Source organism: Heliangelus exortis, chromosome Z (genome assembly GCF_036169615.1).
Source record: "Heliangelus exortis chromosome Z, bHelExo1.hap1, whole genome shotgun sequence".
NCBI classification, from domain to species: domain Eukaryota; kingdom Metazoa; phylum Chordata; class Aves; order Apodiformes; family Trochilidae; genus Heliangelus; species Heliangelus exortis.
Genome location: NC_092454.1, coordinates 29,560,925 through 29,574,597, shown reverse-complemented (window position 1 = coordinate 29,574,597; position 13,673 = coordinate 29,560,925). Strand labels below are relative to the sequence as shown.

The 13,673-nt window shown below is 40.4% G+C and overlaps 1 protein-coding gene across 4 annotated transcripts in view; it reads right to left on the bottom strand.

Annotated features, from left to right (window-relative positions):
* The window catches only part of ROR2 (receptor tyrosine kinase like orphan receptor 2), a 161,978-nt gene that overhangs the window by 24,727 nt on the left and 123,578 nt on the right, over window positions 1-13,673 (bottom strand). For all 4 annotated transcript variants that reach the window (XM_071731417.1, XM_071731414.1, XM_071731413.1 and 1 more), the window contains 2 exons: window positions 10,625-10,912; window positions 9,532-9,562 (listed from right to left, as the gene is read on the bottom strand). In XM_071731417.1, coding sequence (XP_071587518.1) covers window positions 9,532-9,562; window positions 10,625-10,912 — 319 coding nt within the window. The remainder of the gene's footprint in view (window positions 1-9,531; window positions 9,563-10,624; window positions 10,913-13,673) is intronic.

Sequence of the window (13,673 nt, the reverse complement as noted above, 5' to 3'; positions counted from 1 at the left end):
CTTTCTCTCTCTCCCAGCCCAGTGCCCATCAGCAGCTCTGAGGGACCCATCACAGATGGGCTCCGCAGCACCTCATCCACTGAGAGTGGTGGGGGTCCCAGCAGCCACCACTCTGCTCCCATTGCCATCCCTGTGAAGTAAGACAAGCCACAGGAGGAGCCACAGGAGTGGGTGCCCAGGCCTGCCACTTCCAGCCAAGGCAGTGAATGCTCCTTTGGGGGGCCACGACAACCCCCAAAGAGTAGGACCAGCAGCTCTGAGGACTCTCCAGCCAAAAAGAGGCCAGCACCACGTCAGTGACTGTGGAGGACACCTCAGGGGATGGCCAGACCAGGACTGGGCCATCAGCTGGGGCACATGCCAGCCTTCAAGTGCTCCCAGCCCCTCAGATGTAATTATGCAAATAAAATAAGTACATGAAAACCATGCAATACGCCTCAGTCTTACTAACAGTGCAGGTGGCAGTGCTATTTTACCCCTTTTTTGACAGGAGAAGTGGGATGTTAATGCTGACGGGTCCTTCTATGCATGCCATGTACTATTTTGGTTTTCCCTGCCAAAAGTGTTACCCATCTCCAGGCCTGCATCTCTGCAGCTGGTCCCAGGGCAAATGTTTCCAGGCAGGTGGCCTCCAAAGACAGCTCATGCTTCACCAGTCATCACCCCAGTCCTGGCTTTGTACTCCCTGCACCCTCTGCTCTCATGTCCCAGGGTTCTGCTCTCCTACCAGCCTGTACTGCTGGGTGCAGCCTTGCTACGGCAGCACCCAAATCTCTCCTCTTGTGCAGAGTCATGACTTGGTGCTGCTCTCTGCATCAACCTGGGCTTGCCTCCTGCCAAGGCAAGAGCCCTGAGAAGCTTACCAAGGGGCTCTTCTCTGCTTGGAGAGGAACCATCTCTGTCAGATGCTCAGCAGATGGATGCCAAGTGGCTGAGGACACTGGGTTTGTCTAGTTTGGAAAAAAGGAGGCTCATTGATCTCTGCAACTTCCTGAGGAGGTGAAGTTGAGAAGGAGGTGCTGCTCTCCTCTACTGAGCATCCAATGACAGAGAATGGTTGCAAGAAGTTCAGAGCTGATATTATTTGGAAACATTTCTTTACTGATATGGTCATCAGATGCTGGAACAGGCTCCCTAGAGAGGTGGTTGATGCTCTATGCCTGTCAGTGCCTTAAAATGAGGCAACTGGGCAATGCCCTTCATTGTATGCTTTAAATTTTGCTTATCCCTGGGGTGGACAGGCATTTGGACTAGCATGTAAGTCCCTGACAACTGGAACGATTTAATTCCATTTTGTTCTGTTCTGTTCCGTTCCTTCACCCCTCTACTCACTGTTTTGCAGTCTGAAACTACTTTGCTGGCATTAGATAGGTAACAAAAATGGAGTTTTTTCAATGTAATTTGAAAAACTGAGACAGATGAAATTATCAGGATTTCCACATGCAGGTCAGCCTTCCGGGAGTGTCTCACCGAAATAAAGGAACTGATTTTCCAACTCGAAGGAAAGCCTGGTGAAGCAGGGCTTAGTGCACTCTCTGGTTAGAAACCCCCTGGGCAGGGGGGGGCGGTGGGTGGGTAGCAGGATGGAATTATGTGTACAAGTGTGCACACATAAATATGTAAAAAAAAGTTCCTGCGATATAACAGCTATTGCTTATGTGCCACGTAAAGAAATTAAGTGCATCTTCTATGTTATTATCAGATGGAAAAAAAAAAAAGGTGAGAAACGGGACACATTATTATTGAACTTCTTGAAGAGCATGAGAGGGACTGCTGATGAGACACGTTTCTTGCAACTATATTTTTAGGTAGTTTTACATCAGATTTTAGACTTAACAGAGGAGTACAATTCAAAAGTTCTAGACTTCCTTAGTACTTACTCTTTCTCCTTCTTTTTTTAAAAATATGTCCTCTATCACTCAATATTTATTATTTTTTAATGGAAATGTTCAAGATTTATCAGTTTGTACCATCTGTTTCCCTTCCCAAGTACACAAAATTAGTAGAATCTATAGCTTGGCTCTTTCAAACTGAAATGGCAAACAAAATAATGAAAAAAGTAGAGAAAGATTAACCACAAAGCATTAAAAATTGAAAGGATGATTTGAGATATGGTGTTAAAACATCTCATTGTGTTGAGCTGCCTTCTTTTCATTGGAATAGTGTTTCTTTATCTTTGTGCCTAACTACAACCTTCTCCCTTTCCTTGCATGTACTTAGAGGCTATTCAGCATCCTAAGAAACTCTAATTAAACTCAATGTGGCATCAAATGCTGACAGGAAGTCTCAGGGACCTATAATTGTCCTTTTGTAGGACATACAATAAATACTTTGAAAGCCAGTTAAGCTACTGAAGGACAGAAGGGATGGAGAGAGGGAGGAAGTAAAATCGGAACAAACTAAAGATTGCTGGTTATATCAGGGATGTCCAACAGCTGCTGTAGCTACTTGCCAAAAGCACAAAGGCCATTACTACTTTGTATATAAATTTACATATACCCTTAAGCAGATTAACACGTCTTCTTTCGACTGCAACTTCCTTAGTTTAATAAAAATACTCCGAGCTGTCCAAGCCTAAGCTGAGCTGGAATTTGCTGGAAGAGAGCATGTTTGGGTCACATATTCACAAATTCAGAGTGGTACTTGTATTTTTGCCATATACTGCACATCACAGAGCTGCATCTTACAATTTGCCTGATATGATAGCCCGCTGGCTACCAAAAGATAACCATCATCCTGAAGAGTATGGAAGCTGTCCCAGCACACAGTCCCTTACAGAAACTATCAGCTTCTTTCAATATTTACTTATGAGCTGAATTTCTGAATTTTGGAAAGCAGAATTCTTAGGGAAAAAGTGTTCAATTGCTTTGGTGTCCTGCATGCTGTAGCACCCAATATATATGCAAAACAGGTAAGCATTACACTCATTACTCTGCGTGACCTAACCAATTTAAAAGTATCTTGACAGTAATGGTAATCGCAAGTGGGAAGGCACTTGCTCACATTTAACCCTCCTAGCTTAGCTTAACTGTAAAAATGGTCAGAAGTGTAGCTAATCCCTTCTTCTTCTTTCTAAGGTATCTGGAAACCTTGCCCAACAGCAGGCAAGTCCCATAGGGCTGCTTTCTTGTCTTTGCAACCAGGCTCTCTCAGGAAAACAGTTCAAAGTAGCTGCATTACACAGTAAGTCTCAGGGGCATTTGATTTATATGGTAGTACAAAAATGGTAAAGCTTTCCTGAAGGGCTATTTTTAATCACCTGTGTATATGCTTGCCTTTCCTTTTGTTCTGGGGGATTTCTGAACAAGATAGACTGGTGAAAAGAGCAGATGGAAAGAAACAATTACAATTTTTTCTATATGCCCTGTCAACTTCTCTCCTTTGTTCTTCCCTTCTTTTGTAGGAAAGGAAAAATTACTACTTGCAATAGTTTGCCCAGATAATAAGTTGCAGGACTAAAGACACTCCTCCATGACGACATGCCTAGTAGTTTAAATATATGTTTAGTTCTTTTAAATTAGTCCATTTTGTATGCACATATTGAATTTCTACTTCCATCACTGAATAATACAAAAGGCATTAGAACATTCATCATTTATTTACTACTGATTAGAAAATATCTAAGTGGAAGCTTAAAGCTGAGGAAATAACGGTGTGGCTAAAAGCTGGGATCTGCAAAGCAATTCAGACCAGTACTTTCACTGCTCTTTACCTCTGCCTTAAATTAAGCATATTCTGGGTTTCTCGTGTGAATAAAATACATTTTTTTTTAAACACAAAAGTAAGACTAGGATAAAAAGGAGGGTTTCATTACCAGACAAGGTGGTCAGCTTCTTCTGAGTGCACTTTACAGATCTGGAGAGACCAGAGCTTAACATTTAGTTATACATTATTTGTAAGGCAGTGTAATTATGAGCCCTTACAGGCTGTATCCTACACAGGCAGAGTAAAAAGTCACTGTACAAAAAACCTACACTCTAAAATATAACAGAGAAAAGAGTACGTAAAACAGTTTAGTGCAGCCTTGGTTACAGTACACTCCTTCCTCAATCAATTTCCTACTCTGGGCCTGAGCAACTGTGAAAGGACATTTAAAGCAATGATCCCAGAAGCAGATCTGTGATCATAAGTCAAATTCCCTGAAAGGACCCCTAACCCCACACCAATGTGAATACAGCCTCCCCACCAATCCTGAAAAGAAAAACGGAAACTGCAGGGAAGTGGCCTCAGAGTGAAGTGGTCTAATGACTCACTCCTTTCCATCTTCTTTTCCCAAGGACCCATATTCCATTTTCCACCTTATGTGGAGATTTGTCACATCACAAAAACATACTTGTCCCCATCATAAAGCTGTACAAATGCCTGTCACATCATACAGAAAGCTCCCTTTGGGGAGGTATGCTTTGGCTATATGTTAAAAGCCATGATATATGCAGAAACACAGAATAAACTGCCCACCACAGCCAGTGTTCCTCACTAGAGTTTTAACTCAGACATGTTACTAAGTTTTAAAGGCATTCTGTTTTCTATTGTTTAGAAGAACTTCTTTTCAACTACAGTTGCTTCATCATATTTCTTCAATGAACTGAACCTAAAAATTGTTACTGCTGTCCCCAAATCTTCAAGAAAATAAGGCATGACAGCATGTATATTTATTCTGAATGATTAACAAAACAAACACATCTCCCCAAAGTAACGACAATTTCTACTTGATGGCAGTATTTCTTCCCACATGTTTCTCCAAGGGTCTAGCACAAAGGCATCAGCAACTGCAAACACAGAACTGATCTAAGTCACAGGGTGAGAAAGCAGGGACTTCTCCAAGTTTCTTAGAAAGCTCCTGTGCAAGGCTATGGAAGGAGATGTTCACCTCCTGGCATTCTGAGCAGACCGCATGAGGTTCATGTGGGAAAAGTGAAGCACTGGTAAGAGAGACAGTTCTGTTCACAAACACTTAGGTTTATACCTATTTCTTTCTGGCTCTATTCTGTTGTGCTTTCACACATCTACTAAAGCCTCATCAGATTTTTCCGAGGCCCTTTGGGCCAACAAACTTCCAGATATCTTCCATTTTAAGTTTTCTTCAAGGTGGCACAGGCTAATGAGATATCTAAACAGCTTTAAAAGAGGAATTTGCCCAATGGGTAAAATTCAACGTAATTGTTCAATTCAAGAGAAAAATATATTAGACTAGAGAACACATACTCTTTTGGAATGATGTTAATTTGTAAGAGCAACACCTCTAGAAGGGAAAGCAACAGTTTCTCTCCTCCTACTCTTAAGTTCCAAGAGATTAACATCCATTGCTTAATTTTAAACTATGCTGAAAAAGTATTCTCTGGTATTTGCTATGCATTTATATTATTTCCACACACTTGTACTTTTCTGAACGGAGAGGATATTTCTCTCTAGAAGGTGAAAAGATAATAATCTTAATGATACAAAAGATAATAGCATTATGCAGTGAAATAAAGGATTCAACTTGCTTGTCCTCTATCTCTAGCAGCAGAGTCCTTTGGACAGGGACTAATTTTCAGATTGTATTTTGATTTTATTTCCTTTGTAAATTAATTTTTAGTGGCTATTAATAGTTGCAATAATTTAAATACTTTTGTAAATAAGTAATTTTGATTATATTTCTCAGTAGGAAAAACTCTGGAAAATTTTACAGATACAGACCTTCCAAGAAATTAAAGACCACTCCAAGCTCTCAAAAACATCCACACACATTTTAAGATTATGTCTTTGGTTGAATTTGAAATTACTCAACTTCACTACCTGAAAGTCAGTGCCCTTTTTTGCACTGGCAAGTCCGACTGCCTCGGGCACATTTGATCTCTGGCAATGTTTAATTGTATATAATTTCTAGAAATCCAAAGCAGAACACATGGACTGCATAAAAATACTTCGATATCTACTAAGATATGGCATCTACTTAAGTAAAATTTTAACCCTTTAACAATTCATTAGGTATAGTTTAAAATGAAGTTACAATGGTTTTAGGTTTCAGTGCTTCCACTGAAGCGTACAGTTTTGGAAGAATTAGTGCCAGGAGGAATACTTCTTGGGTGGTTCAACATAAGACTTGTGCAGCAAGAAAACAGAAAGAGCCCCTTGTTCACAGAATCACAGAATTGTGTCAGTTGGAAAAAACCTCTAAGATCACTGCATCCAACTGTCAGCATCCCCCCTGCCCTCCTTGCCCCCAAATAAAATTATATATATATTTATCAATATCTGTATCTGCCCTGAAGTGCCTCATCTGCATGGTTTTTAAATACTTTCAGGGCTGGTGATTCCACATTCCCAATTTCCTCAGCCCCTCCTCATAGGACTTGTTTTTCAGACCCTTCACCAGCTTGGCTGCTCTTTTCTGAACTCACTCCAGAAACTCAATGTCTTTATGGTTGCAAGGGGCCCAGAACTGAACACAGCACTCAAGGTGTTGTCTCACCAATGCTGAATACAGAGGTACAATCACTTCCCCTCTCCTGCTGGTCACACTATTCCTGATCCAGGCCAGGACGCTGGTGGCCTTCTTGCCCACCTGGGCACACTGCTGGCTCATATTCAGCCTGCTGTTGACCAGCATCCCCAAGATCCTTTTCTGCCTGGCAGCCTCCCAGACACTCTTCCCCAGGTCTGTAATGTTGCATGGGGTTGTTGTCACCAAAGGGCAGGACCCGACACTTGGCCTTGTTAAACCTCATTTTACTGGCCTTGGCCCATTGGTCCAGCCTGTCCAGGTCCCCTTGCAGAGCCTTTCCACCTTCAAACAGATCAACACTCCCACCCAACTTGGTGTCATCTGCAAACTTACTCAAGAACCTTTAATCCCCTCATCCAGATCTTTAATGAAGATACTGAACAGGACCGGCCCCAAAACCGAGCATGAGGAAACACCACTGGTGACAGGGAGATAACTGGATTAAACTCTGTTGACTACAGCTCCCCAGGTCCTTCCATGGAGCCAGTTTTTAAGTATATGACCAGTATATGAGGCTATGCACGAGCCACCAGCTTCTCAAGGAGAATGCTGTGTGGGATGGTGTCAGAGTCTTTACTAAAGTCCAGCTATACAACATCTACAGCCTTCTCCTCATCCACTAGGTGGGTCACTTGGTCACAGAATGAGACCGGGTTGGTTAGGCAGGACCTGCCTTTCCTGAACCCATGCTGGCTGAGCTCCATCCCTTGGCTGTCCTGCACTTGCCAGAGTGGGTGCACTCAGCATGAACTTTTTCCAGGCACTGAGGTCAGGCTGGCAGGCCTATAGCTGCCTGGATCCTTCTGGCCCTTCCTGTAGATGGGCATCACATTAGCAAACATCCAGTTAACTGAGACCTCCCCTGTTAACCAAGACACTTGGTAGACAATGGACAGAGGCCTGGTGAGCTCCTCTGCCAGCTTCTCCAGCCCCTCAGTTGTGGGTTTCCAGGTGCCACAGCAGGTCATTCCTGCTTCCTCCTCAATTATGGGAGAGTTGTGCTGCTCTCCATCCTCATCTTCCAGCTCAGGGAGCTGAATACGCTGGGGATGGCTGGTCTAATTAATGAAGATGGAGGCAAAGAAGTCACTAAGTATTTCAGCCTTTTCCTTATCCTTGGCTGCTATGTTTCCCCTCTCTCTTTTTTTCCCAAGTCACAGTAAAAGCTCCCTGCTCAGCCAGGCCAGTTGTCTTTCCTGCAATTTTGTCTTATGTGGGCTTCCTCGAAGCAGTAAGTTACTTTCACTTTTCCCCTTTTCTCTTTTCCAGCATACAAATCGACCTGCATTACTTTATACTAAACATTCAGTAGAGAAATCATAATCAGTTTCTGGAAAGAAAAGATAACACTACTAAATTACATCATTTTGTCTGAAGGACTACCTCAGAGGCATAGAGCAGAAGAACATGGGAACTACTGTGAGGCATAAAAAGAAAAAATTATCCAGAGGCTGGATAGAAATTTGGGAAAGGTGGGAAAAATCTATTTAAGAAGGAAAGAGGAAAAAAAATGTAACAGAAGCAGGCATGAGATGAAGCAAAAATCTTTAAGCCCTGAGAGCTCCTTGAACTTGCATGGTAAATCCTCCACAAATTCTCACTAACCCTTTGGCCTGAGCTTGTTTTACTCAAGTTTCAGCATTCTCTTCAGTCTAGTGGAAATAACAATAAGAACAATAATAATAAAAACGTAACAGCAGTTTATGATTCACCTTACATTTTAACAGCAGGTTCAAAACAATGATGCCACACTACTGCTTCCAGGTCAACCACCAATACCATTGCTACAAGACCAATTTAGAGGTGTCATAATAAGGAGTCATAATCCAAATGATTGAATTCCCGTTTTTTATTATTTTTTATTTCTTTCTTTAGTTCAAAACCAGCAAAGGTTGAAGAGCCAACCATTAAAAACCTAGGCAAAGCCAGAATGCATACAAGATGGCTAAGGAACCTTATTCACCTTCACTCGGCTGGAGGTGGTGGTGGTGATATTTTTAAAATATTGCTAAGTTGATTCTCGGTACAGGGGGAGAATTTGGGAAATACTAGGGAAACCAAAAAGATATCAGATTAATTATTTGCCTAATAACAAAAAGTGGATCAATCTAAAACTTGTTTGCCAGCTTTCCACCTTGTGCTTGGAGCTTAGTACACTTCAATTGCATTTGAGAACTGTTCTTTGAACCGTAGTATTATTTTTATATATGTAAGATGAATGAGTGAGGTACATGCAAGATGGATGGATTAGTGTTCAGCCCACTGTTGTTATTTAAAATGTTCTCAGCCAAGCTGTTGGGCTTTAAGAAATCTCAAACACTAATCAGTAATGTACTTCTGAAAAGCATCAATATTCTTTTATAAATTTGCTCATACTCTTATTCTTATTACCCAATCACTAACTCTCATCTTGTGCTATTAACACATAAAAAGGCCTCAGACTTCATTTCTCATTCCATTAATTAATCAGCTGCAGAATCTATTTCAAGACATTCTACAATAAGTAGCATTACAATTACATAAAAACTAACACATAAATCAATGATGATGAAAACCAAGTGATTTTTCATCCTAATGAATGGACTAGCAAGTTAGCCCAGGCAGCTAACAAAAATCACCAAAATCAAAATTACACTAATAAACAGAGGCTTTACCTAGCTACCTAAAGACAGGAATCTACTCTTGTTTTATCTGACTTTTTAAGTTACAATAATAAAACAATAATAATTTTGCAGCCATGGCAACCTCAGCACTCTGCCCACTCATTTTTAGCCACTCATACAGCCCATACTCCCTCTGTAAATAATTGCTATTCAATAATCATGACTTTGTGGTATTTTGCTTGTCTAAAATAAGATATAAGCAAGCTGAATACTACTGATGTCTGAAAAAAAGTTCATCTATTCTGTGAGTTTTGTATTAAATTAGATATTTTTCGCAAGCACACTGTCGTTGCAGGCGGTGTTTACTGAGATTATGAACTAAATTCTTAACAGAACAAAATAGGTCAGGGTGCATTAAGTAATTTTCCAAAAAGTACTTACTGAAGATTGTGATTTGGGCTGTTTGTTGGACCTGAAAACATAAAAGAAAGAAAACACTGCTGACAAGTTTGACTAAAGGACAACAGCATAAAAAAGGTCAATAGTAATCTAAAGGAAAATGTCTCTTTATGAAAGGTTTGTCTCAAGATCCTCTGTGAAATCCTCTGCTTTCCTGCACATGTTTATATATATTGTTATTTTCAAAGCCATTAATCTTCTGTCTGCTCGGGAAGCAACTTGAGTGTATCTGATTTTTGTTAGAAAGCATCTCCCACTATAATAACATGGTCTTTAAAAAAATATTTTAAAAAATATGGTGTGTTGTCTTGGCACATAATTTACCTCTCAATAAGCCTTACCTGAGCCTTGCTACCTACCAGTGCTTATGGTATGGCAAGGAGATGCTCTCAACCTTTGTCATAGCAGGAAAAAGGTGCCAATGAATGAACCACAAATCACTTAATGAATCACTACAAACTAAACTGTATCATTAATAATTTTCATCACAAAATTAGAAGAAATTTTCAGAAGTCTCTTGAAAGTTTTTTCCCATTGCTTCAGAAGCAAACTCAATCAAAGGTTGCTTTCTGGGCTAGATGATTAATTTCCAAAAATGCAACATAGGCACTTTTTGAAAGGTTTGGCCAGCGGTCAACAGTCAGAATTTGAGGCCAGGCTTTCTGCAGTGGTACAGACATGGCAATTCACAAGGATGGGCCCAGCACTATGAACATCGAAAATTGCTTCCTATTCTCACCAGTTTTGTTTTACAGACTTTAGCAGTACAGTGAAAACTCCAGGCAATGAAACATTACCTTCTGCTACTTTATACTGGCACTTCTTTAAATTTTTTTCTTCATTATGTATTTACAGACCTTTCCATCTATATTGCTTTCTTTTACTGCCAGTAAACTTGTATCAGCCTCAATTAACAAGTTCTACATTGGCGGAGAGGCTCAAGACCATGGCTTTATTTATTTACTTTCACGTGGAGACTTCTTAAAACATCAAATTCACTTTTTCTTATGCTATTGTGAAAACTAATAGCTACTCTATAAAGCAGCCTGAGTAATTATAAAAGCCAGGAACTCACCGAGCCTTACAAACAACACTCCTGTTGCAGTTATCGTCTTCATTCCGTTCGAAGCCACGCACTGGTAGTATCCCGTGTCTGTAGTATCCAGATCCTGGATTCTCAGACGTGAACCATAATCTGTTTTTCTGATGATGATCCGTCTTGGCTCCTGAACCACTGGGGCATCATTTTTTAGCCATCTGACATTTGGAGACGGATTTCCTGCTACCTTGCAGTGGAGGATTGCTGTTTGACCCTGGACTACAGTGATATTATTTACTGGCTCCAAAAAGGTCAGGAAGTAACCTAAGAGAGTAAAAGGTCAGAAAGATAAAAATTAATTTGAGTTGCAATAAAAGACCATCCAATGGCACATTTTTTAAGAGAGGATCTTGAAAAGTTTTCTTTTCTTTTCAGAAGTTTTCAGTTTTCTTTTAAGCATATACTCCAAAAGATGTGCAATTCAAGGGAAACTGCACATTACACTGCAATTTTTCTTTCATGATTGACTTCATGCCTGACTGCAGGTAGGTATGCAGATTAGGAGACTAAGCATGAATTAATACCATTACAATCCTAAATCCCTTCGTGGGCAGCTGTCCTGGAGTAATAATAACTTTTTCTGGTTAGTTTCCACATCTCTTGGGAAAAGGTTAGTGTTATCACAAAAAATACATCCTTATTCTATAAAAGAATAATCCCATTTGCAACCATATCAGCTCTAACATGCCATATTTGCAATTTATCTTCTTACATGGTTATTTATTTGTATTAAAATGCAGCTCATAGCAAAGCTGGAAAAGTTACTTTTAGATATTAATTTGACTTGTCAGGTACTCATATGACAAGAAAATCTTAAAATGAGACTCATTAGGTTAGATCTATCTTACAATCAAATTTTAAAGATTGTGAGTCTCACATTCAATTTAAAGAAATTATATTTCAGCTGTGGAAGTCGTCTGTCATACAGAGGGCCCTTTTAAATTGATAAACTTCCATTTTTTATATCAAGTCCTAAAATAGTGTTAAATTGGACAAAGAAAGGTCTTTATGGATATTGAATAATTTGGTTGCATGGGTTTAGTTTTATAAATAGAAACTAAAAGCATTAATTTGTAGTCTGTTGAAAGTAAAGGCCTTGTCAAGAAGCACATATGCCTTATTGGTGACCTGAAATAATAATAAAAAGAAGCAAATAATTGCTGGTAGAACTGTAAAGACTGAAAAAAAAGACTAGAAAATGGAACACTGTAGAAACTTGACAATAAAAAAATCTGTACCTTGTTGTTTTTAAATATAATTTGGTGTTGAGTGCTGCAACTGACATACATCCCACGTTCAAACCTTAAAAGCATGTAATTCCACTGAAATAATGATGTGATTGGCAGAACAAATGAGAACGATTGAGCTGTGATGCTAATATGTTTGTTTCAATGAATGTATACACTACATTTTTATGGACCCAAATATAAATAGCATTGATGGATTTCCACAAGTGCCTCCTCCCAGTTAAATTATTGTGCAGTTGTTTAATTAGGAAATAGCATATCACTGTGCATGAATCCAACACCAGTAATGCAGTGGTCAACATTTGTAGTCTAATTACTGAAATAACTTAAGGAAATTTAATACTCTGATTTATGTTTGATATGACCACAACAAACAGTTCCTCTCTACTGGCTTGGTATAGCAATGGAGTGGGAAGCAAAAGGAGCATTATATGAATGTGCAAAGCCAGATTTTGCTGGAAAAACAAGTTTTCCTAAGTATTATGTTGTTCTTCACTACTGACCTTTCTAAAGAAATCCTGCCTTGATGAATAATTTGAAACACAGAATCACAGAATTCTGGGGTTGGAAGGGACCTTGAAAGATCATGGAGTCCAACCCCCCTGTCAGAGCAGGATCACCTACAGCAGGTCACACAGGAATGTGTCCAAGTGGGTTTTGAATGTCTCCAGAGAAGACTCCACCACCTCACTGGGCAGCCTGTTCCAGCGGTCTGCCACCCTCACAGTGAAAAAGCTTTTACTGATGTTTATGTGGAACCTCCTACGCTCCAGCTTGCACCTGTTGCCTATAGTCCTATCATTGGACATCACTGAGAAGAGCCTGGCTCTGCCCTATGTACACTCACCCTTTACATATTTAGAAAGATAAATGAGATCACCTCTCATTCTGCTCTTCTCCAAGATGAAGAGACCCAGCTCCCTCAGCCTTTCCTCATAAGGGAGATGTTCCATTCCCTTTGTCACTTATGTGGCCCTCTATTGGACTCTTTCAAGCAGTTCCCTGTCCTTCTTGAACAGAGGGGCCAGAACTGCACAAAATATTACAGATATGGCCTCACCAGGGCAGTGTAAAGGGGAGGAGCTCTTCTGATCTACTAAGCACCCCTCTTCTTAGGCACCCCAGGATGCCATTGGCCTTCTTGGCAACAAGGGTATATTGCTGACTCATGGTCAGTTAGAGACCTGTTAGAGAGCAGCATAGAGAAGAGGGACCTGGGGGTCCTGGTGGGCAGAAGGATGACCATGAGTCAGCAATATACCCTAGGTCTCACTGAATGGCAGCACAGCCTATTGATGTGCCAGCCATTCATCCCAGTTTTGTGTCACCAGCAAACGTGCTGAAATTGCACTCTATTCCCTTATCCAGGTCACTGAGGAATAAATTGAATAGTACTGGTTCCAGTAACAACTCCTGAAGAACTCCACTAGATAAAGGCCTCCAAGTAGATGCTTTCCCACTGGCCACAACTCTCTGATTTCTTTCCTTTAAATAGTTCACAATCCACCTCACTACCTGATCATCCAGACCACACTTCCTCAGTTTAGCTGTGAGGATGCTGTGGGAGACAGTATCAAATGCCTTACTGAAATCTAGACAAAGCACAACCACTGCACTAACATCATCCATCCACCTGGTTATGTCCTCATAAAAAGCTGTCAGGTTGGTTAAACCTCATTTGGTAAAACCATGTTGACTGCTCCTAATGACCCTCTTATCCTTGATATCCCTAGAGACAGAGCCCAGGATAAGTTGTTCCATCATCTTTCCAGGGAGGG